This window comes from Cygnus atratus, chromosome 14 (genome assembly GCF_013377495.2).
Source record: "Cygnus atratus isolate AKBS03 ecotype Queensland, Australia chromosome 14, CAtr_DNAZoo_HiC_assembly, whole genome shotgun sequence".
Taxonomy (NCBI): domain Eukaryota; kingdom Metazoa; phylum Chordata; class Aves; order Anseriformes; family Anatidae; genus Cygnus; species Cygnus atratus.
Window position 1 is genome coordinate 5348821 of NC_066375.1, and position 20001 is coordinate 5368821.

Consider the following 20001-nt stretch of genomic DNA (forward strand, 5'->3'; position numbering starts at 1 on the left):
CAGCATGGCAGGTTTTGTACAAATCAAACACCTGGGCCTGACTCTGACCAGGCAGAAAGGCTTTGTAAGGCATTGCCTGTGTGGGGAAAGGGCCTGGGGGATGGCCATGCCGTGAGCCATGCATGGAGCCACAAGGCCACACCTCACAGAGAGGCCCTGTGCCGAGAATGATCACTCGTAGGTCTGCAAGAATGGAGACAGCTGCTTGACGTAACAGTTTTATTTGTTTTTCTCAGTAAAATGTAGTGATACATGCAGTTGGCACAAGACTTGCTAGGCATTAGTGTCAGAAACATTCATGTGGAGAGAAACTAAAATGTCCACAGGGCAATGAGGACAAACGTCACCTCTGCCCCGACGTGGGCCTGAGAAGGAAGGGGAAGGGAGGAGGAGGCAGAGTGGGCGAGTAAAGCTGGAGCCGGTGCTACGCCTCGATCAGCTCGAGCTCTCCGTCAGCCTGCATAAATGCTGGAGCCGCCTTCGCTTTTGTTCTTGCTGTGTGGTTAGTTCAAAAACTAAGATGAGAAGCAGTTCAGTTTCGTAGTGCTAATGAGTTTCAACAGGAATAAAAATATTTGAGGTAAGAGATGTGAGAATGAGAAGTTCAAATATGCTCACCTTTTGATCTTCGAGCATATTTACACTCACATTGGTACTGAACAGAAGTTGCCTTCTGATTTAATCTACTGCAGGGTGTTTTAGAAATCGCTTGTAAGCACTTTTATAATTGCAGCTTTGTGGTGGTATTTCCCATCCTAGCTGCAGTTGAACAAGCAGCCTGGTCCCTGTGCTCTCCTCTGTGCCAAAAGATTTATTCATGGTAGTAGCAGTAATAATTACCCTAGAATTGCTTTGCAGTTTTCTCATCTACGTCTCTCACCCAGCTACACAGGCTGCTGCCCCGTGTGGGTGCTCTGGCTGCAGGATAGTGCGGTGACAAGTGACCTTTTTTTGTATACGAAGAAGTCTCAGTGTGGTAGTGAGGGGATGACTTGGCTGTGTGCTCACCGTGCCAGGACCCCACAGCAACACAGCAGTGCTGCTCTTTCTCCTGGCATCCCATTTAGCAATGGTATCATCAGCAAACAGATTGTCCTGTGCACTTATGCTGGTTTTCCATGTTTCACTCTCACAGCACCAGGCAAGGAAAAGTCAGCATGGTTAGCATGGCCAGGCAGGGGAAACTACAGAAGCACACACATGTAAGGAAACCCAGAAATGATTCATGCGTACACATGGCTCTCTCGGCACTCAGCTCTGTACATGCCTGGGCTCTGTGCAGACACAGCAGTGCTGAGGCCACCGCGATGCAGAGCGATGGACCTCGATTCCCTCCAGGTCCAGGACAGCAGCAGCACCAGACAAGTGCTGTCCGGACAATGCTCACCCAGGGCTTGTAGCTCGTCCCCACCAAGGGCAGATCACGGAGTGAAGGTAGTATATTTTTGCAACGCTGAGGACGAGGAAAATCCCCCCCCGAGCTGTTTCAGGATTTTCCATGTTGCTCTCTAACAGATCCTTATCAAAAACTTCCTATAACTTTTAAAAGTGTTTATTTATGCGAATGCACTAACAGATGACCTATCCGGTGATGTTCAGGTGTCGACGCAGTGATCTATGATGGGTCTCTTGGTAAATGTTTATGTCAGTGAGGAGGGCATATTTAGTACTGTCCAAGCATTGTTCCCAATGTTCCTTTTGGAATAACTGTACCCAAGAGTGAGAAACATCTGGCTGCTTGGCATTTGCTGTAAAACACCACTAGTTTGATGTCCCCGCAGATTACTTCTCCAAAACAGATGGGTTTTTGTGTTGTCTTCAGCTTTTCTCCTTGCTCAGGGTAGTTCTAGGCAATAGGTGTGGGACAATGCTTTGTGAACTGTTGCCTTTTCAAAACGAGAATTAATTGCTATTTCCTCAGCAGACAAGACTCTGGATTGTCCATTTGCCCACCGATAAGGGATATGATGGATCACAAAAGGCTGCCTGACTTGCATGCACGTTCAAGCCATATATTCCACGTAAGGACTCCAGGGAGAGCTTCTAGAGCACAGGGTGGTTATTTCTTGCAAACAACATTATTCGGAACAGATACTTTTTCACACTTCAGCGATGGCTGGAAGCAAACAAGCCTTTATCTTTGCTTCTTTCCAGATGCATCTGCGCTCTGAAATCCAGTTATGGATCACGGCTTTTTTAGCTGCCTGGAAGCACTCGGAGTATCTCTGTTTACTGGGGACATCACCCATTGCATTTTTGTCACTGGAAGAAATTTCTCTCTCTTTTTCATCGGCACCTGCTGTATTGAACGAACTACTCTGCTTCCTTACAGAGCACCGCAAAACTCGGTTTCCTAGCAGCTTCCCTCTGGCTGAGCATGGCAATAGCTTTTCACCGTTAATGAACATGGTACCACCTTCTTTCTGACTGTGATTATTGCTTAAAACTGCTCCCTCATCCCTTCTGAGATACCTCATCTCTGAGCACAGCGTTTCTTTCTGCACCGGCCTTGGAGAGGGAAGCCTTGGAAAACTGAACACCTGTGGGAAGTTTGGGTTCCCTTCAGGTTTTCCTTTCGTGGCTGGGGGATGAAGGTCACCATGTGGGGTGTCCGTGCAGCTGGAAGAGTTGCACTGTGAGTAGCCAGTGCTGGAGCTTTTACTCCAAGAACCCTTGGAGGAACAGAGCTTTCCTGCACCCGTGTAGATCTGTGCCAGGGGGTCCTCTCTGGACCAGAAGTCGGTTTCTGCATCATCAGGAGCAGGCGTGACTTTTCCCAGTGGCACCACATTTGAGATGAAATTGGTCAATTTACACGTTGACGTTTCTGGCAGGGATGGGGACCATGACGTGGCTTCAAGGCTCTGCAGAATCCTTCTGTTCTGAACTTTATGGCTGCTTACAGGAAGGCCCGGGAAGGTGGGTCTGGCAAGGTGGCAGATAGATTGAATGTAATCATCGCTGGAATATGAATCTGGGTTGGTTGAAGTGCTTCCAGTGTGTTTCGGGTTGCTGGTTAAATCTTCCATTGCTTCCTCATGGGTTTCACATATGGTTGGGAGAGGTTTTGCAACACTGAGCTTTATCCGGGGTGCCATGGCTGCAAGGAACAGACGAGACACGATCAGCACGGGACAGCCAGCCATGGTAAAGAAATCCTGGGGCTGTTTCTGTGAAATCTGTGCTACTGGATCCACCCAATATTTTCTTCTGGCCAAGAGTGGTGTTTACAGACACTTCATTCTAAAAATCTGGTGGCAGGATTTTCATACCTATGGCTTCCAGGGGAGCCCATATACACAAAAGAAGCCAAATGGTTAAGTGCAGTAGAAGATAAAAGGTTCATTAAAGAGACTCATGGAGGTCAGTAACTGTGTTCCCTTCTGAACTCGTGCGTGCAGTTAGCAGCTAACGCAGCGCAGTGCTTGTGCACCACCCAGGCTGTACCACCAAGGGACAAACTCTTCTCCCTCATTCTCCGCTGCCTGCTCACTGTAGCAGGGCTCGGATTCCGCATTCGGTCTGGCCTGGCAAGAGCTGATCCCAAAAGGAGAGGAGCTGACCTCCCGCCATGGGGAGCATCACGTGAAGGATGTGACATTAAAGCTGATCTCTGCTGTAAGACTACATTAAGGTGGAGGTGATGATGTACAAACATTCACTTTTGTCTCTACCAGGGGTTTATAAATTTAGGTATGGATTGGTAGAGCCTTACCTGAATGCTTATATAGATTCAAGTTCTTTATATGCAAATTGTTATCCTCATCTCTTTTTAGGCTGGATTTCCATCAGACTGCTCCCACTGGTCAGGTACACCCTTTTTTACAAATATTTCACGTTGCAGTGTTTGCTTACTATAGGGATTATTTTTTTATATCAAAATACTCTTTCATGTGCTTTGTTTATCTCACATTCTGGCAGAAATGACAACATTGCCTGGATCCTTTTTTTTTTTTTTTTTTCTCCTATTCCCCCCCATCCCCAGTGGAATTTGTATATGAACAACCTGTCAACACAATCCAGCTTTGCTGTGTGATTAAACACAAAAGTGCTCTGCTAGCTATTTTAGTGCCTTGCTTGTCATTGCTGGAAATAAGCCTGGCTTTGCTGAGCCGCCGCGAGGCTGCGGCTCCCGTAGGGCACGCAAGCAAACGGCTCACGCAGCGCCCCGTGCCCACCCCTGCCCCTCCTGCTGCTGGCTCTCACTTCAGGTGCTACTGTAATGTCAGCCAAGGTAGGCTTTGCTGAATTTAGGGGCTCGTTTTAAACCTCATGGCCTTTTTATTTCCCTTTCTTTATTCTTTACCTGCTTCTTTCTTATCTCTGTAAGCTCCAAGGGAAAGGTTTCTCCCCTCCCTCCCAGCCCGGCACCGAGCAGCCACAGCACCAGGCCTGCAGCCCAGGGCAGCGGGGGGGCTCCAGGGACAGGCAGGGGGTCGCCGGGGGCTCAGCACCACACAGATCATTAACTGAGCCCTGCCAACGCCTCCTTCCTCCCGAAGGAAACTGTTACCTAATTACATCGCTCTTCTGATGGGATGGATGGGTTCCAGCCCGGCCGCATCCCCGCTGCTGCCACCACGGCCACGCCGTAAGGAGGTCACCTTGTCACCTGCAGTCACCCACCATCCTGCTGGCCCCAGCAGCCCTGGCACCCCCAGCCCTTTCCTCCCTGCTCCTCCCCAGCGTTTCAGTGCCTGTGACCACCCGGGTTCCCCTCCAGACATGCCGAGGACAAAGCTCCGTGCGCCAGCGCCTTGCCCTTACCTGAGCCGCAGCCTCTGCAGGTGTTCGACACCTTCCAGCTCCCCCGGCCCCAGCTCCGTCCCCTGCTCTTTCTCGCCCTGTTTTCCTTGCAGGATACGTGCTGTCTACAACTAAACCGTGCTCGCTGCGCCCAGTCAGCTGACTCGGCTGCCTGTTTTGTTGTTGGTGCTAAATATAGGCTGCTGGAGCCCTTCCCCGCTGGAGCCCCGGCGTGATAAACGCAGCCGAGCTGCAAACCAGCCCCGGCCGGGCAGGATGAGCCCAGCCCGGATCAGAGCCCCGCTGCTGCAGGGCTGTGCTGCGGTGCCAGCCTGGGTGGTCGGCCAGGGGAGGCTCCGTGCACCGAGCTGGGTGTGCGAGCAGCGGTGCGGTGGTTCGGATGCATTTCGCTGCTGCGTGCAGGGTGCGGCCCTTAGGTTGTCTGATTTCTCTCCCGGGTGGCTTCGTGCCTCTCAGCTCGGGTCTGGGGGTGGCTTTCACCAGTGCTGCTGCTGCTCCCCTCCATCCCCGTGCCTTCCCCAGCCCCCTCGCCCTGCAGCATCCACCAGCCCTGTGCCGAGGGAGACCGCACAAACACATTGCAGAAAATCGCTTTGTAAGGAGGGCAGGCAAAGTCTGACCTCCAGGGCCAGTGGTCTCCAGGCAGCAAGGGGTTTCCTTTGTTTTCAGGCATATTAGCACGCTGTGAATTGGTTGCAGTTCTGGTATAACCCCAGCATCCTGCTTGTAGCCTCCCCTGCACAGTGGGTGGGGAGGTGAACTGCAGTTTTGCAGCAGAATCTTCCTTCTGCTGTTATTTCCAAATGCTGCCCTCGGCTCCTGCTGTCAAGGACCAGGGAACAGCCGCGCTGCACGATGTCCCTGTGTTTCCTAACCTCCCCACAACACACGTCCTGAGCTGCTGGGAGGGGTGGAGAGAAAAGCAGATATCCTAGACTGAAAATCCCTGCTTTAGTTTTAGTGCAAATATTCTCAGTGTTACTGTCACTCGGGCTGGATCAGCTTTGGCAGCTGATTTGGTCGCCCAAGTCTACAGTCATCATCCAGGTTCTTTCTTTCGCTCTGGTGGAGAGAAACAAGCAGCTCAAAGGACTCACGCATCCATTCAGGTGTGGCTCAAACCGGAGATTACCTGCTCTCTGGAGCTATCCGCTGCCCAGTGTTTAAAAGGTGTGCAAGCTGAAGGTGTTTGTTGGGATTCCTGATGGCACCCAGCTAGTTGTTGATGTTAAGTTAGATTAAATGACCCTCAGCCTTCATGCACTAAATATGCTAACAGCAATGATCAGCAAGGGTTATGCTTTAGCAACAACTCACAGCTCAGAGTTCTCCTTTTCCTTAGATTTCTCCAAGGAGCAGCCCGATAGCCTTGAAAGAGATCAGGATCCTCAAACGACGGGGTTAGGTAAGGCATCTTTCCTTATGAAACCAGGCTAAAAATACAGTTTTGCAATAAAAATCCCTTTCATCTGTTGAAAAGAGTTTCTTCAGCTGTCTGATGTTACTGTAGGAAAATCACATTTTTACAAGTCCCTGCTGCTGCAGTAACTCAGATAACCCCCATATAAATGATTTGTTCTCCCTCATCTTTTGTATTTTCTTGGTGATATCAAAAACACCAGATACAGATTAAAGAGTAGCTACTACCATCCACGTATAATTTACAGCAATGCCTTACTTCTGTTACCTCAACCACAGTCGTTCTGTTTTCTCTTTCTTCAAGTGGTTGCTCAGATTTTTAATTAAAAAAAAAAAAAAAGAAAAAAAAAAAGGATGCACCTTTGAACACTTGTTTTTCTCTTCCCCAAACTGCCATAGGTTTCTTCCCAGCATTTCTGGGGCGGCTCTGGTTAAACCATCCCCATCTCCTGCAGCCTCCCCCGAGTGAGCACAGTGAATCAGCATTCCTGAGTGCACGCAAACCGTAACCAAATGGGATTAATGGCAAAAGAAAACAGCAACTGCAGCGGTGCCCTAGCTGCCAGGGAAAACAGGAGTTGTGAGTTCTGCAAGGCTTGGTTGAGTGTCTGAGATCAAAATGTCGGGGTTTTACTTCTTGTTTGGTGCTCTGCTTGTGAGCTCTTTTCAAACACTTCCAGTCTGGGGAAAACCTGCCTTAAAGCAGTTCAGCCATGGGAGCTGCACAGGTGGAACAGGCAAGTCTCCTTCAGGTGTTTTTGAAGCTTGTTGGTGTTTGGATAAACAAAACAGTTCATCTTTGGGAGCCCTGAATGGATAGAAAATATCAGTTCCCATCTTGGGTGTGCTCAGGAAGAGCATTTGCAATGCCAAAGCGCGGCTCTGCAGCCACCACGGCGCTGCCTGCTAACCCAGCCTCCACCTGCGGGGCTCCAGCATTGCCAAAGCTCCTTCAGAAATAACTTTTGCTTTGGACGATGGCAAGGAACATTTATTTGGGTGGGAAAAAAATCACCCTATGTTTTCCAAGGCTATGAATCCATACAGAAAAGGTAAAAGAGTAGAAGCCCCTCCGGCCTGGCGTGGCAAACTGAAGTCCGTGTGTGGGCGGGAGGCTCGTGGTGCTCAGTGATGCTGCTGGGCACCCCTCGGCCCCTGCTCTTCACTGAAACCTTGTCAGATTATCAGGAAAGGAGCAATCCCGAGCACTTGAAAGCCGTGGCGAAGAGAGCTGCTGCTTTCTTGCATCTTTGTCATTGAAATTTCAAGAAAGGAAAGGAGTTTGACCTGATTTGTGCCAGATTCCAGATGATTTCTGTTCGCTAATTATATCCCAGAGCCCGTTGACCTCCCACGCATTGCAGCAAGCTATGGTATGCAGCAAAGATATTCCCATGAAACGTTAATGGGCTGTTTTTGAATTAACTCGATGGAGCCAGGTTAGAAATGTCGCACCCACAGTTGTTGCCTTGGCGGCAGCTCACACAGTAACCAGGGGCAGCTGCTTGTGCAAACACTGTAATCGATGCACACAGGCTTTCTGGAAATTATTTCTTTCTCTTTTTCAAGCAAGGAACTGGTTGCAGCACAGACTTGGTATCTCAGCCCATCGCCATTTAGCACAAGGCTTGTTTGCAGGGGTTGAGCTCTCCACCCGCCTGGAAACATGGGCTCAGTTCTTTTGGGAGGCTTAAAAAAAGCTCGGAGCAATGTAGGTGCTTCCCTGGGATTTCAGTTCAGCTTGGAAAATGACTCCAGGGAGCCTTTGCAGCACGTTTCGAGGAGGTGCCAGTTTCATGGGTTTGCCAGCCCAGCTCTCATCAGGCGCCAGCTGCCCGTGGTGCTGGAGCTCGGTACCGGTGAGGACACCAGGATATAGTGACTGACTTTGTTAAACTACTTTGGCATCTCCGAATGTGCAAACCTTGGGGGCTGCTTGCTGGCCACTTCCTCTGGAAATCCAGCCCAGGGTATTTAGTTGATAAAATATAAATTTTTATTTATGATAGTACAGTTCTGCGGAAGGTCACATTGTGTCTTTTTAGGAGGATATTTTTCCATACCTCATTTTAGATTTTAGGAACGCACGCCCAGCCTCCAGCTAACACCTGAACCCAGCAGGCTTCCAGGGATGACGGTGGGGCCAAGGCCGCCCGCAGGTCACGGTACCTGCCCGGGGGGCTCTCTGCAGGAGCAGAGATTCCTCGCCCGTGCTTTTCACTGCTGTTGTTACAGACTGGGGCAGGATTTTTTCCATTTCACCACTCACCCTGTCCTGTCTGTCTTTACATGGCTGAAAGAAGCCTGCCCCGAGTTAGTGGCTGACCTAACTCCCCGGCAGCGCTGTGAGAGCTGGACCAAGCAAAGCAGTGAGCCATGCAAATCGAGTCACCTCTTGCAGCAAACGAGTTGGTTCCTGCCGGCCAGGCTTTTAAAGAATTGAACTTTACTTGCCTAGCTCCTTTCTAAACCCCATATGGCATTGCTGGTGGGGGAAAAGGGTCTGAACTTGCCAAGCTACTGACCCACCTCTCCTCTTTCTGAAAAAGAACCCAAATGGACGAAGGTCAGCATACGTATGTGCTGTGCAAGAGGGGGTGAGCCCTCAGCTCCAAGCAAGCAGGGTTTGGTTCCCTCTGCTCTGAAGACCTCACTGGTTTCCTGCTTGCTGAAACGAGTTTTTAAGAGTGTGTGCACACTGATGTGGTTCAGTGCCTCTGTCACTTCGGTCCCCTGCTCAGTTTGAAAAGCTGCTCATGAAGAGAGATTGTGGCAGGGTGGTGGTGGGGAGCGAGGACATTCAGCCCCCAGAAGGGCTCTGCACCGTTCTTTGACCCCCTAAGAGCAGAGCAAAGCCTGAGCTGACCCTGGGCACTGTGTGACAGCAGTCGGAGTGCCACAGCACTTTGAAGGAGCTCTCTTCTACCTGGTGTAATTGAGAACAGCCTGAATATCTACTTTCCTGCCTTTTTTTTTTTTTTTTTTTTTTTGTCCCCCTGAGAGCTCTCAGTGGAGCCAGCTGTGGGATTCCCCAAGTCCCTGCTCACTTCTGCACCACCAAGTGGCGCGTCCTTCCAAGACACAAATATTTACTTAGGCAGGCTCTGGTTTATCTTCACGGACTCCTTGCTCTGCCCACAGCCTGGTGTTAGTGGGTCTGCAAGCAGATTTGGGGGTTCTCTGTTGGGCAACTCCATCCCTAGCCCACCCCTCCTGTCTTTGCTCCCCCCGCTGCCCTCCAGGCAGCCCTGCAGCATCTCTGCCTGCTGGGCACGAGCCAGCGAGCCCCTTGCGTGTGAGGAAGACGGGTGTATGCACACACCATAAAGTAATTTATCACACGTGGTGGGTTTGCTTTTGTGTGGATTTGTGGAGCCAGACATGGCTTTGTGTTCAGGAACAAGCAACGCACCAGCATTCGGTATTTGTGCATGCTGTGAGAGCAGGATTCTGTACGGACATGGCCTGTGCAAACAAGACAGAGAATTTTCCCCTCAGCGTCTCTCTTTTAGGGTAATGTTTCTTCTCCTTCCACTGCCAGCGAGCTTTCTGCCTTAATGCACATCCTGCTCTGAGCTGGGTGACTAAATCCCAGCTTATGATTTATTCGGTGCTGTTTAACCCGTTGTGCTTCTGAATTCCTTGCAGTGCTAGACTTTGTTATCTGTGACAAGACCAGAACTGGCATACTCGATTTTAGGGACATGAGCATAATGCCTTCTCCTGGGGCAAACACTCACATTGCTGTTCCCTAAGCTGCTTCTGAAAATATTTTGAAAGCCCAGCATTAGTTCGGGCCTAGAGGCCCCAGCTGGGCCCTGGGTACTGTGCCTGGCCACAGCAGCAAATGTGACAGAAAGGGGAGCAAAAGAAAACAATACTGCAAGATAAGGAGGCCTTTGGCATCGCCCCCATGCCCCTGGGCTGGAGAAAGGGGGTCAGAGCAGCCCCCAGGCTGCTGCTGGAAAATGCTGGTGGGTCCACACCTGAGGAGCTGACACAAACGGGCTCAAAAGTTAACGCAGGCCAGGACAGGATGACCTGCCTTCCTGTAGCTGCCTTCTTCAGGCATTTCAGACACTAAGACTGGGGGAGGGAGGGGTGTTTGAAATCCACTGTGTGCTTTTTGTGTCTGGGGTACGGATGTGAGGCAGTTTCTGGTACCAGAGCAGGCCCTCTCCTCCTTTGCCAGCCAGCCGCAGGCACGGCGAGCCCTGTTCCCTGCCCTCTGGGACCAGAGGTTGCTTTTCCTCTGGCCGTTGGGTTGGTGACTCAATAACCCCAGCTGCATAAAGACTTTGAGGGAAACCAAGAGCCAATTAAATACAGCCCTTGTCACAGCTGTAAATTAGATACTATGCAAATTGTCACATGAAATGAAACCCGTGTTTTGTCTGGTCCGTTTTACCATGGCATTGCAATAAATTAATGCTTTTTTTTCTGAATTGAAAATGCTGAGGTGGCCTGTTACCTGATTAAAGAACATGTTGGACTTCAATGCATGGCATGGTGCTAACTGAATAATCAAGGCAAGTGGGGAACTTTCAAATCCTCAAGCAACAAAATTCAATTAGGTGGAAGAAATTCAATTATGCTTTAAAGGGAAGCTGGCTATGAGCTTGCGGAATATGGCATGAAAATGTATGCAAAAGAATTTCATGGAAAGGAGCAATTATTTTATCAATAGGACTTGCAAAGCAAAATTTGGTCATCAGTCCCCAATGGAAGCCCAAGTAGCTGAGCATTTAAGAAGATGATACATGGACAGAATGGATTTCAGCAGGATGTAAAACACGAGAGTCTCAAGCAGGCTTAAGTAAATTTGGTTTTGTAACAACGAAATAGAACTTTGGCAGGAAGTATATCCCAATCCCAATCCCAATCCCAATCCATTAAAATAAAGTTTTAAAAATTGAATTGGCTTTGAGTTTAAAGATGCCAGTTTCTCCTTCCCCAGCATCTTTGCACAATGTTACTTCAGTGAAAAAAAAAGCACAGGGAAAAGTCAAACACTTTGCAAAAGGACACAGACATTCGAATTTAATAAATTATAAAATTAAAGATTCTAATTTGTATATACATTTTTAATATACAAGAAATGACTATTTATTGCAATTTCTGTTAAGGCATATGTAAGTGAATGGAAGTTGCATATAGATATTCAGATGAACATAGCTAATACTGTGCATTGTAGGTGAGTAAATAAGACATTAAATGCATTACGTGCTAAAATAAAACATAAAACCCTTTGAGTACTGGTAAAGCACCATTTATAAAATTCTCAAAATACCTGAAAGCATTCTATGGAGATGTTGTGAGGTTCTAAATACTGAATGGATATATGAATATAAAAAGTGATGCATTCATAATAGATTACAGAAATTTTTAAAGGCATGTTGGTGGAAAAATGGCAGTCGATTGGAACCAAAGGAACATAAATTGGTTTGAGATCTTTTTTTTAATCTTTTTTTTTTTTTTTGGTGAGGGGCTGACGCTTGTGTTTTGAGCTTAGACAAACAAAAAATAAGAGAGCTGTGTATTTGTATGGTTTGATGAACAGACATCACAAAACGCATTGCTTAATGGGAGTACATTTGTTTTAGCTCTCAGAGCTCTGAGACAGCCTCTGCAGGAACATAAACCAGCTTACTTCTAAATCTGCTCTCTTTAGTTTCTGGGGATTAAGTTAAATTAAATTACTATTCCGCTCATTATGTCTCAAAATGCAGTACTTGGGCAACAGCAAAATGGTTAAAGGAGACATACGCTGATGATGCTCTTGCCCAGTAACAGCCCTGTAGAAAAAAGGATAGAGCTGTCAAAGTTCAACCAACCAATAAATGACCAAAATTTCCACCAGGTAACAAGGAACAAGCATCTGCTTACCCAACCTATTGCCCTGTGCTGCTTTTTCTTTATGGACAGAGCTCTGCTCTCTGTTTTCCAGTACAGGTGTTGTGTATGCTCTTAGGAAACCACCATCAAAGGCACTTGCTGAAAAAACATCTTCTGAGATACGCACGTCAGCTTGAAAAGAAGGCACCTTTCCTGGTATGGAGACTTTTTTTCCTCATACAGTTAGACTGTACAGAAAAGGCAGCTGGTGCCCCTGCTCCAGAAGGAGATGGGCCAGTCTGTGTCTGGGCAATCTAGACTGAAGCTGCTCCTTCAAATGTCATTTCAGTGTTCCCCAAACAGCAGCAAGAAAAATATTCAGTAGAATTAAAAATAGCAAGAAATAAATCAAATTAAATCCCTAAAAAGGTGAGACTGAAAAAGGAGCAAGCCCTTCCTAAATGCAGATGTCACCAGGCATTGCATCAGGTCCCTAATGAGCACCAGATGTAGCGTAGCACCACACCAGATCCAGAACACAGCAGAAGTTTCCACCTTATCTGGAAAAATGCTGTTGGTCTGTTTGATTGAGAACTGACTCACTCTGGAGAAAAAGCAAAGCGGTCAAGTTTCTGAACTTCGAACCAGCTTTGCAAGTCCAGCCAGGGTGTCTGCGCCGCGCAAGAGTGAACCCCTGAGCATCAGCCCTCGCGTGGTGGTGCTGACCTTGCCCAGCCCTGCTCACTGGGGGACGCAGCTGGAAATGCTCAGCACAGAACCGCTGAATCCCTTTTGAAGATTTGGTCACCGCACCGGAACGGGCCTTTGCTCATGCTGTGTGCAGAAAGGTCACTTGAAGCCACACCAAAAAAAAATCCTGCCCCACTCGCTATTGGGATGCAACTTAAAAGCTCTTTGGAGAGAAGAGGCATTTGTGAGATGGCGTTTGAGCTGTGGGCACCTCCTCATGTGGCATTTCTTCACATTGCCTGGTTGTCTAAGCCTGTTCCTGATGCTAAGGAAGACCAGAAGCCATCAGATGTGTTACCTCAGGCTTCTGCAGGCCAGAGATATGGGTCTCCACGAAGTCCCAGAGAGTAAAACAGGTACCAACCAGGGAGCAAACTTCTACCTCACCACCTGTGTAACTCCAAGCCCCAGCCCCTCTCTGTCCTTGGGTTTGGCGGGGCTTTTTCCTAAGTTTATCATATGCTTGGAAAATACTTCTAGGTTATGACAAAGCTTGGCTTTTTTTTTTTTTTCCTTTTTTTCTTATTGTTCACAGATCTAAAAACAGGATAACAACTTGAAGGGGAAGAGATGAGTTCTACACTGACCACGTCTGTGTAAACGAAATATGAAAAGCAAGAAATACTCACTATGACTACAGGCTGTGAGCCCAACTACAGCTTGCTCCTCCTGTGGCACAGCTGCTGGAACAATGTTGTTTTAGACACGTCTTCCTTACTTATAAATAGCACGGTGGTTTTTTTTTCCCCTTCAGTGCACATTATTACTACATTACTGTTTTACACCGATGTGACCTGACCCTACACTGTTACAGAAACTTGCTCTCTCTGTCGGCAGCATCTTCCTGGGGGCCGCTGGAGCAGCTTGCTGCAGCACTGGCATGGAAACCAAGCCAGCTCAGAGAGGCCGGGGGCGGCTGCTCCCCCCTGCAGCTTGGCTGGCTGCTGCCGTCACAGCTGCAGCCACGTCTGCTTGGCCCAGGAGATGTTTGCTGGTGCTCTGGGCTTTTATCCGTCCTGTTGTACTTCCCGGCCTTCACTCCCATCCCTATACCATCTGAGCAGCTCCCACTCACCCGAATGTACCACCACAGTCCAAGAAGGGACTCTTGATGCTGTCACGCCAGCTGAAAACCTTCCTTCTCTGCCTCGGCTACTACCTCCGTCAGGCCCTTTTCTTAAACCAGACTCTTGTCCTTCAAACGTTTCTGGTGACAGTTCAGGCCATTTCAGTGCTGCAAAGACTGTTTTTCCTGCAAGCTCTTGGCCCTTTCCAGCAGGAGCAGCTGCACGGTTTGTTGTTTTGTCACATTTTGAAGAGGAAATTGGGCATCCTGCTCAGCCGTGGTGCGCAGGGCAGGAGGGCCGCTCCGGCGGGGGTCGCAGGAAGCCACGTGTGGTTTTCACCTTGCAGTATTTCTGAAGCTTTTTTGACAGCAGCCACGCCACGGGAGAGCTTACCCATTGCTGGAAATTTGGCACATGCCCAATGTCCGTGTGACTATGTACAGGCTTCTAGTTGGCTCTGCTTCAAACTCCAAACAGCTCCAGCTAATGCGATAGCCAGAGGATGAGATCTTCCTCTCGGACTGGAAAATCTGAAGCAGACCTCCCGAGTGGCAAAAGGAGGATTTCAGGGAAGTCCTGGGCTCTGCAGAAAGTTGACCAGCAAAGAGGAAAGAAATGAAAGAGTCCAAGCCAGGAGACATGAGAAAAACAGCTCAGATGCCACCTGCAGAAGGAAGACCACCAGAGCACGCTGCCAGCCTGTGCCACGTTCCTGGGAGAGTTTCCAGGGCTGGGGGGAGAAAGGACAATTTCCTCACCTACGTCCACAGTCCCTGTACCAGCACAGCCCTGCTAAACCCACACCTCAGCCAGCAGCAGCTTTTCTACTGCTCTCCACAGGCTCTGGATAAAGCCTTTAGTGCCTGATTTACTCACCTGCCATTCTGTTGGGATGGCAGAGATAATTCTGACATCGGATGCTGAAGGCTGTATCTTACTGACCTCCCCATTGCCTGAGACCTCAAGAACAGAACAATCCCCAAACTAAACACCTGATCTGAATTTGTCTTCTGATCTCCAACCAGGAATTTGAAATGACCGATGAAAACCATGATGACCCTGAGGGGAAAGGAAGTACTCAAAGGGTTGTCAGGTTACACATTTCTAGCAGACCTGGTACGGTGTGTGTGGAGGGGTGTACATGTAGGTGTAGGGGCACAGGGAACAGTTGTTCACTTCTGTGCCAATAAAGCTGTCCTACAGAAAGGAAGAAATATATGATTTCCTCCAAAATAACCTTGTCCTATGGGAGAAAAAAAAAGTTTTCTTAACAAAGCACCAAAGAAAAGGCAACAAGAATCCAGTCATCTTTAACTTAAACAGCATGTGGGTAGAAATAAAAATCAGACCACAAAAAAAGCACCAACCAACGAAGATCACTGAGGCTGTTGCGTTATATGAATGGGTACTTGTAAACAGAAAGACTAGGCTGTCGTCAGTCCAAGTTGGCCGGACCTACCCTAATCCTAAATGTCTTGCACGTATTTGAACGTTTGGGAGAATCCTTTAAAACTGTTTATGGAAATATGTAAACTACTGGTTGTCAGTTTTTAATTTACACATAAATATACGGCTACAGAATTTTCTATATATTTTCTTACGCAGTCCCAGTTAAGAAAGCTACATGAGCACATGCCTGGCTGTAGCCACGAGAGCAGCTCGCCTGAAGCTGGCTAACCTGGGGCTGCCAAGTCCTCAGGTACCTTCCTGAACCGGGGGCTGAGTTAGTGCCTGGCTTTACGCAATGCACAGAAGCATCACAGGATTGCTGACCACCTGCTTGTCAGTATTAAAGGGATCTTTAATGTCTTGGGACCATTTTCCTCCATCATGTGTTAAATCCCATTACTATTCCCAAGCAGTATTACATGGGCTTAGTAGACTTAAACGAGCCCATAAACAAAAAAACCTGCTAACCTGGCTTATGTATTAAGGTTTGTTTGGATTCAGTGAAATGCTGTAATGATATTGCACTAATACTCTACTGTACCCTGAAAACCTAGCTGTCAAAGTGTTCAGATTAGCACTTACAAAACAATCTGTCGTTTCCATTTATAGTAGGCTTTAGAATTTGGCATCTCTGCCATAGCACCACTTTGATTTTTCCCCATTTCTAGTCTCTACGACATGGGCAATCCTATGATGTTGGTAACATCTCTATAAGAGAAAAATGTTTTTGTGCCATATTTCCATTTTAGTTTGTTTTTCTAAGAGTCTCTTTTTTCCTTTTCTCAGCAATCAGCTCCTGGATTCTTTGATTCCTTGTCCTTTCATAAGGTATCCTCCTCCGTGTAATGATGTTGTGCTGTGACACTTCATTATCCAGCCCATCGATTTTATAGGGAACGTCCACCGCATTAATTTCTGGGTGCTCTTCGGTTGCATTGGAAGGAGGCACGTGTGGTTTAGAAACACGAGGAGGGCTGGTGGCAGGCTGTGTGGTGGAAACTCCTGTGAGAGGGCTGAGGGTTGTCAGGAATTCCTCCTCAATGACATTATTCTTATTTATGTTAGATTTGGTTGCATTGCCTTCCTCGGTTACATTGTTGTACATATTACAGGACTTGCAACAGAGCTTATTGTAACCGGGAATTGAACAGTACCGAGAGAGAACTTCCATGCGACAAAACATTGACTTGTCTCCTTGACAATGATCTTCTGAAAGAGAAAAAGGGAACAGATAAATAAAGAGCATCTTCACGTTAATCAGAAAAAGAAACACAGCTGAGGCTTTGGCAGTGGGCTGAGGATTTGGTATTTTAACGTGGGATGGGAAACTGGCAACTGAGCCTTCTATCAGCAGAAGCAGACTTAATGCTAAACTTAAAGCTTGACTTGCTTTGAAGGAAAGCAAAACCTGATCTAAACTCCGTGTACTGGCCCCATCCACGCTGATGGACCTGAACACTGATTTTTGGCTTTGCATTCTGCAAGTGCTACCCTGAAGACTGTCACCAAGATTCATATTAAGAAACCCTTTTTTTTTTCCCTTTGCACTTTTTAATGTTTTTATGCAATCTAGCAGTGACTAACCAAAGTCAGGGGGAATTTATGTCTATCTCGACTGCTTTGAGAAAGTCAAGTCCTATTTCTGTGTGAACCACGTAACTCTCAGGATTAATCCATTTCCCACTGGAGTGATTTTTCTTCCAGGTACCCCGGTTCTGAAAATGGCAGCATTGCCCGAGCATGTCCCTTGCTTGAAAAAGAAGTGGTGCATTTAGCATAAGGCTTTTCTCCTCCTCCTCGAACAGAGCTGGTATTTTTAGGCCAATAAACTCCAGTGAGATGGAGCCAAGCCAGTCCTTTAATGACTGTGAGACTCATAATAAAAAAGTCATTTTTTGTTTCCCTGAGTAAATAAATAAATAAATAAATAATAAACATAATGAAAGGGAAAGAATGATAATGTATGGGTTCTAAGCTGCCAACACCTGATATGACATCGTGCGTTACAGTACAGGTATCATGCCAGATCCTGATCTTTCTGAACCGTAGGTGGCATGATGTAGGCTAGAGTGTTAAAGTGGAACAGATCATACTATTTGATTGTCTAAAGAGGCACTGACTGAAGTCTACTCAGAGATGACTCAAGCCCATGTGATTTCTGCTCAGAGGATGTGAAGACTGTATGAACTGGTGGTGGCTGGATGGCGAAGGCTTAGCAGGCTCCTTTGAGAGAAGCTCCCTGTCCTCCGTCCCACAGACAAGCCCCAGGCCTCCTGTGTCTCAAGGGTGAAGTGATGGAGCCGGGAAGTACTGGGAGCTGCAGGGAAGTGAAGTTCCCAACACGCAGCCCAGGCTGGAAGCAAGAGGAATCAGAGGGCTTGCAGGAGAGGAGAGTGCCAAGGAGAAAGGCAGACGGACCAACACTTGGCAAAATCAGTAACAAAATATTTTCTCTGTGACCACAGTGCTGAGGCAGATGAAATCACTTCTGCCTCTCTCCTTACTCTTCCTACATCTCCACCTACTCTTACAGTAAAAGATGAGTAACTCCAATTACCCGCCTTTACTCAGAGCACATGTGATCACACAGCGCGTTCCTGGAGCTCGCATTTATTTACCATCCTGCTAGGAATACTGACTTACCCTGTCAGCAACCTTACAGCAAAGTAGAAAACCAGAGCAGATTCAGAGATACCAAGTGAACTCAGAAAGTGTAGGTGTCGCCTCTTCACTCATCCTCAGTTAACAAAATAGGGCGCTACAGGTGTTTAATTGGCAAACATATCAGTCTAAAATAAACTAAGAATTATTGCTGCTGCTTTCAAATTCTACCAATGACTGACAAAGGTGAAACACCTTTCTTGCACTGTATTTATGCCCTAATTGTTGCATTTGTTGCAGAAAAACAAAATCCTTATTCTTGTTTTCAAATGCATCAGTTCATTTTCATAGTTTGCAAATGCTAAACTGTGAGGCTGCTGGAAAAGGAAAACAACTCCTTCCTTAGGAACCTAAGAATAGTATTTTAGTTTTGGACAGGTTTTCAGACCAGCCTTTAAAAACTGGAACTGTTAGTATCCACAGGCGTAACGCTATACAAAGGACTGCATGTGCCTATACAGCTTTACATGTTTTTTACATACCACGTAGAATCCCCTTTGAACATTCTGCCTTGTGTTGCATCACTTTAATGCAAGCTTCTCTTAATGGCTTGCAAAATAAAAGTCAACACGCGTAACTTAAAATGTAGTTTCAACAAGGCAGATCTGTTCTTGGCTTTGTTAGAATCACTAAAAACACCTTTAGAAAAATGCCTTTTTTCTGTCAAAGTCTGTAATGTCAGCTTAAAAATGCATGAACATAAAACTGCATTAAGTAATATGCTTAATGACATCTGATAAGTTATGTAAATAAACTTTGTATCTTATGAATGTCAGAATGAAAATTTAATCTTCTATCCAAACCAAAATATCCAGATTTGCTGAACTTTTATTTATTTTTACTTGCAGTATGCATGACAGACTGGAAGTATATCTTCAAAACATCAGTAAGAAAAAAATAAATCAGTTTCACAGTCACTTTGGTACACATTAGTCTCATAAAAAATATTGAAAAGCAAACTGAATTGGCACATCTTTAATATTATGTTAAATACATACAAAACACTAATAAAATATCCCTGATAAACCGAAGTGCATATAGACATAGTGCACAATGCCCAGATACCTTATTGCACCATTCTCTATAGCCACCCATCTCTTGAAACATCACTAAACATTGTCTATTTAAAGGTAACAGTCATGAATATATTTATACAGTTAAACATCAATTATTTTACATAACAGTATTCAGTGCCAGATACGTGTCTTTGCTTTTTCACCTTGTCATGTAAATTGTTAACATGTTTCAAGAAATTATCATATTAACAGCAAAATTTAAATATGTGATCACATGATAATGACAAGTTTGAAGTGCTACACTGTTGAAGATCCAAAGATTCCAAAATGCCACTTTTGTAAAGAACATGATCAATGCAATAAGGTAGTAATTTGCTCCAAGACTGCAGGTTTAAAACTGATACGTTTCTACTATTGTTACTGACTGTCACAAACAGTTTTATGAGTTGTGAATTCCAAATCCTCAACACAAACACGTACGGTGAAGCAACAATGCCAGTTAGATTTCAGTAAGTCAGGTAACAACCCTGTCTTTATGAAGGTATGGATATGCACTGTGCAAATTAACCTCGGATTAAATTTACTGCCTTGTAATAGTTATCATTCAAGTAAAAACACTCCATATGAAGATTAACTCAAGGTACCAGTGTACTGTTTATATTTAAAGCTGGATCTGGTAAATTAATGCCATTTACATTTCAACATTAAGGCATTTTTCTAAAATTCTTCTTCTAAGCAAAAAAAGCAATAAAAATTGAGGTAATTCTGTAGTAGTTCACACTGTTATGTTTGCCAGTTGACACTTCTATAGAGCACACACACACACACACGCACACACAAACCGTACCAGTCAAGTCAGACATGCACATGGTGAAAAAAGACCAAAGATGTAATGAGTATAAATAGCTCCTCGCCGAGCAGCTGGAAACATCGTAGTCAATGAAATGTCATATTGCCTCAACCAAGTAAACAGAACCACCACACAACCTCCAACATGGACCATGCCCGTTTTGCCTTTTTGTTTCTAAAGCGAAAGT

General features: G+C 46.4%; 2 protein-coding genes across 2 annotated transcripts in view; both read right to left on the reverse strand.

The window, feature by feature from the left end:
- Window positions 1–206: 206 nt before the first annotated feature.
- Window positions 207–5059, reverse strand: LOC118254898 (uncharacterized). Its single transcript, XM_035560654.2, has 2 exons — window positions 4768–5059; window positions 207–3100 (listed from the first exon to the last, which is right to left on the reverse strand). The coding sequence occupies exon 2, from the start codon at window positions 3096–3098 to the stop codon at window positions 2100–2102; it is 999 nt and encodes a 332-aa protein (XP_035416547.1). The 5' UTR covers window positions 3099–3100; window positions 4768–5059; the 3' UTR covers window positions 207–2099.
- Window positions 5060–11196: 6137 nt separating this feature from the next.
- The window catches only part of ADAMTS2 (ADAM metallopeptidase with thrombospondin type 1 motif 2), a 179951-nt gene continuing 171146 nt past the window's right edge, over window positions 11197–20001 (reverse strand). Inside the window, exon 22 of the mRNA XM_035560826.2 lies at window positions 11197–16496. Within this exon, the coding sequence (XP_035416719.1) occupies window positions 16033–16496 (464 nt within the window). The 3' untranslated portion in view covers window positions 11197–16032. The remainder of the gene's footprint in view (window positions 16497–20001) is intronic.

Excerpts from the sequence above, each read along its gene's own strand:
- LOC118254898 (XM_035560654.2), bottom strand. The coding sequence starts at position 3,098 with ATGGCACCCCGGATAAAGCTCAGTGTTGCAAAACCTCTCCCAACCATA.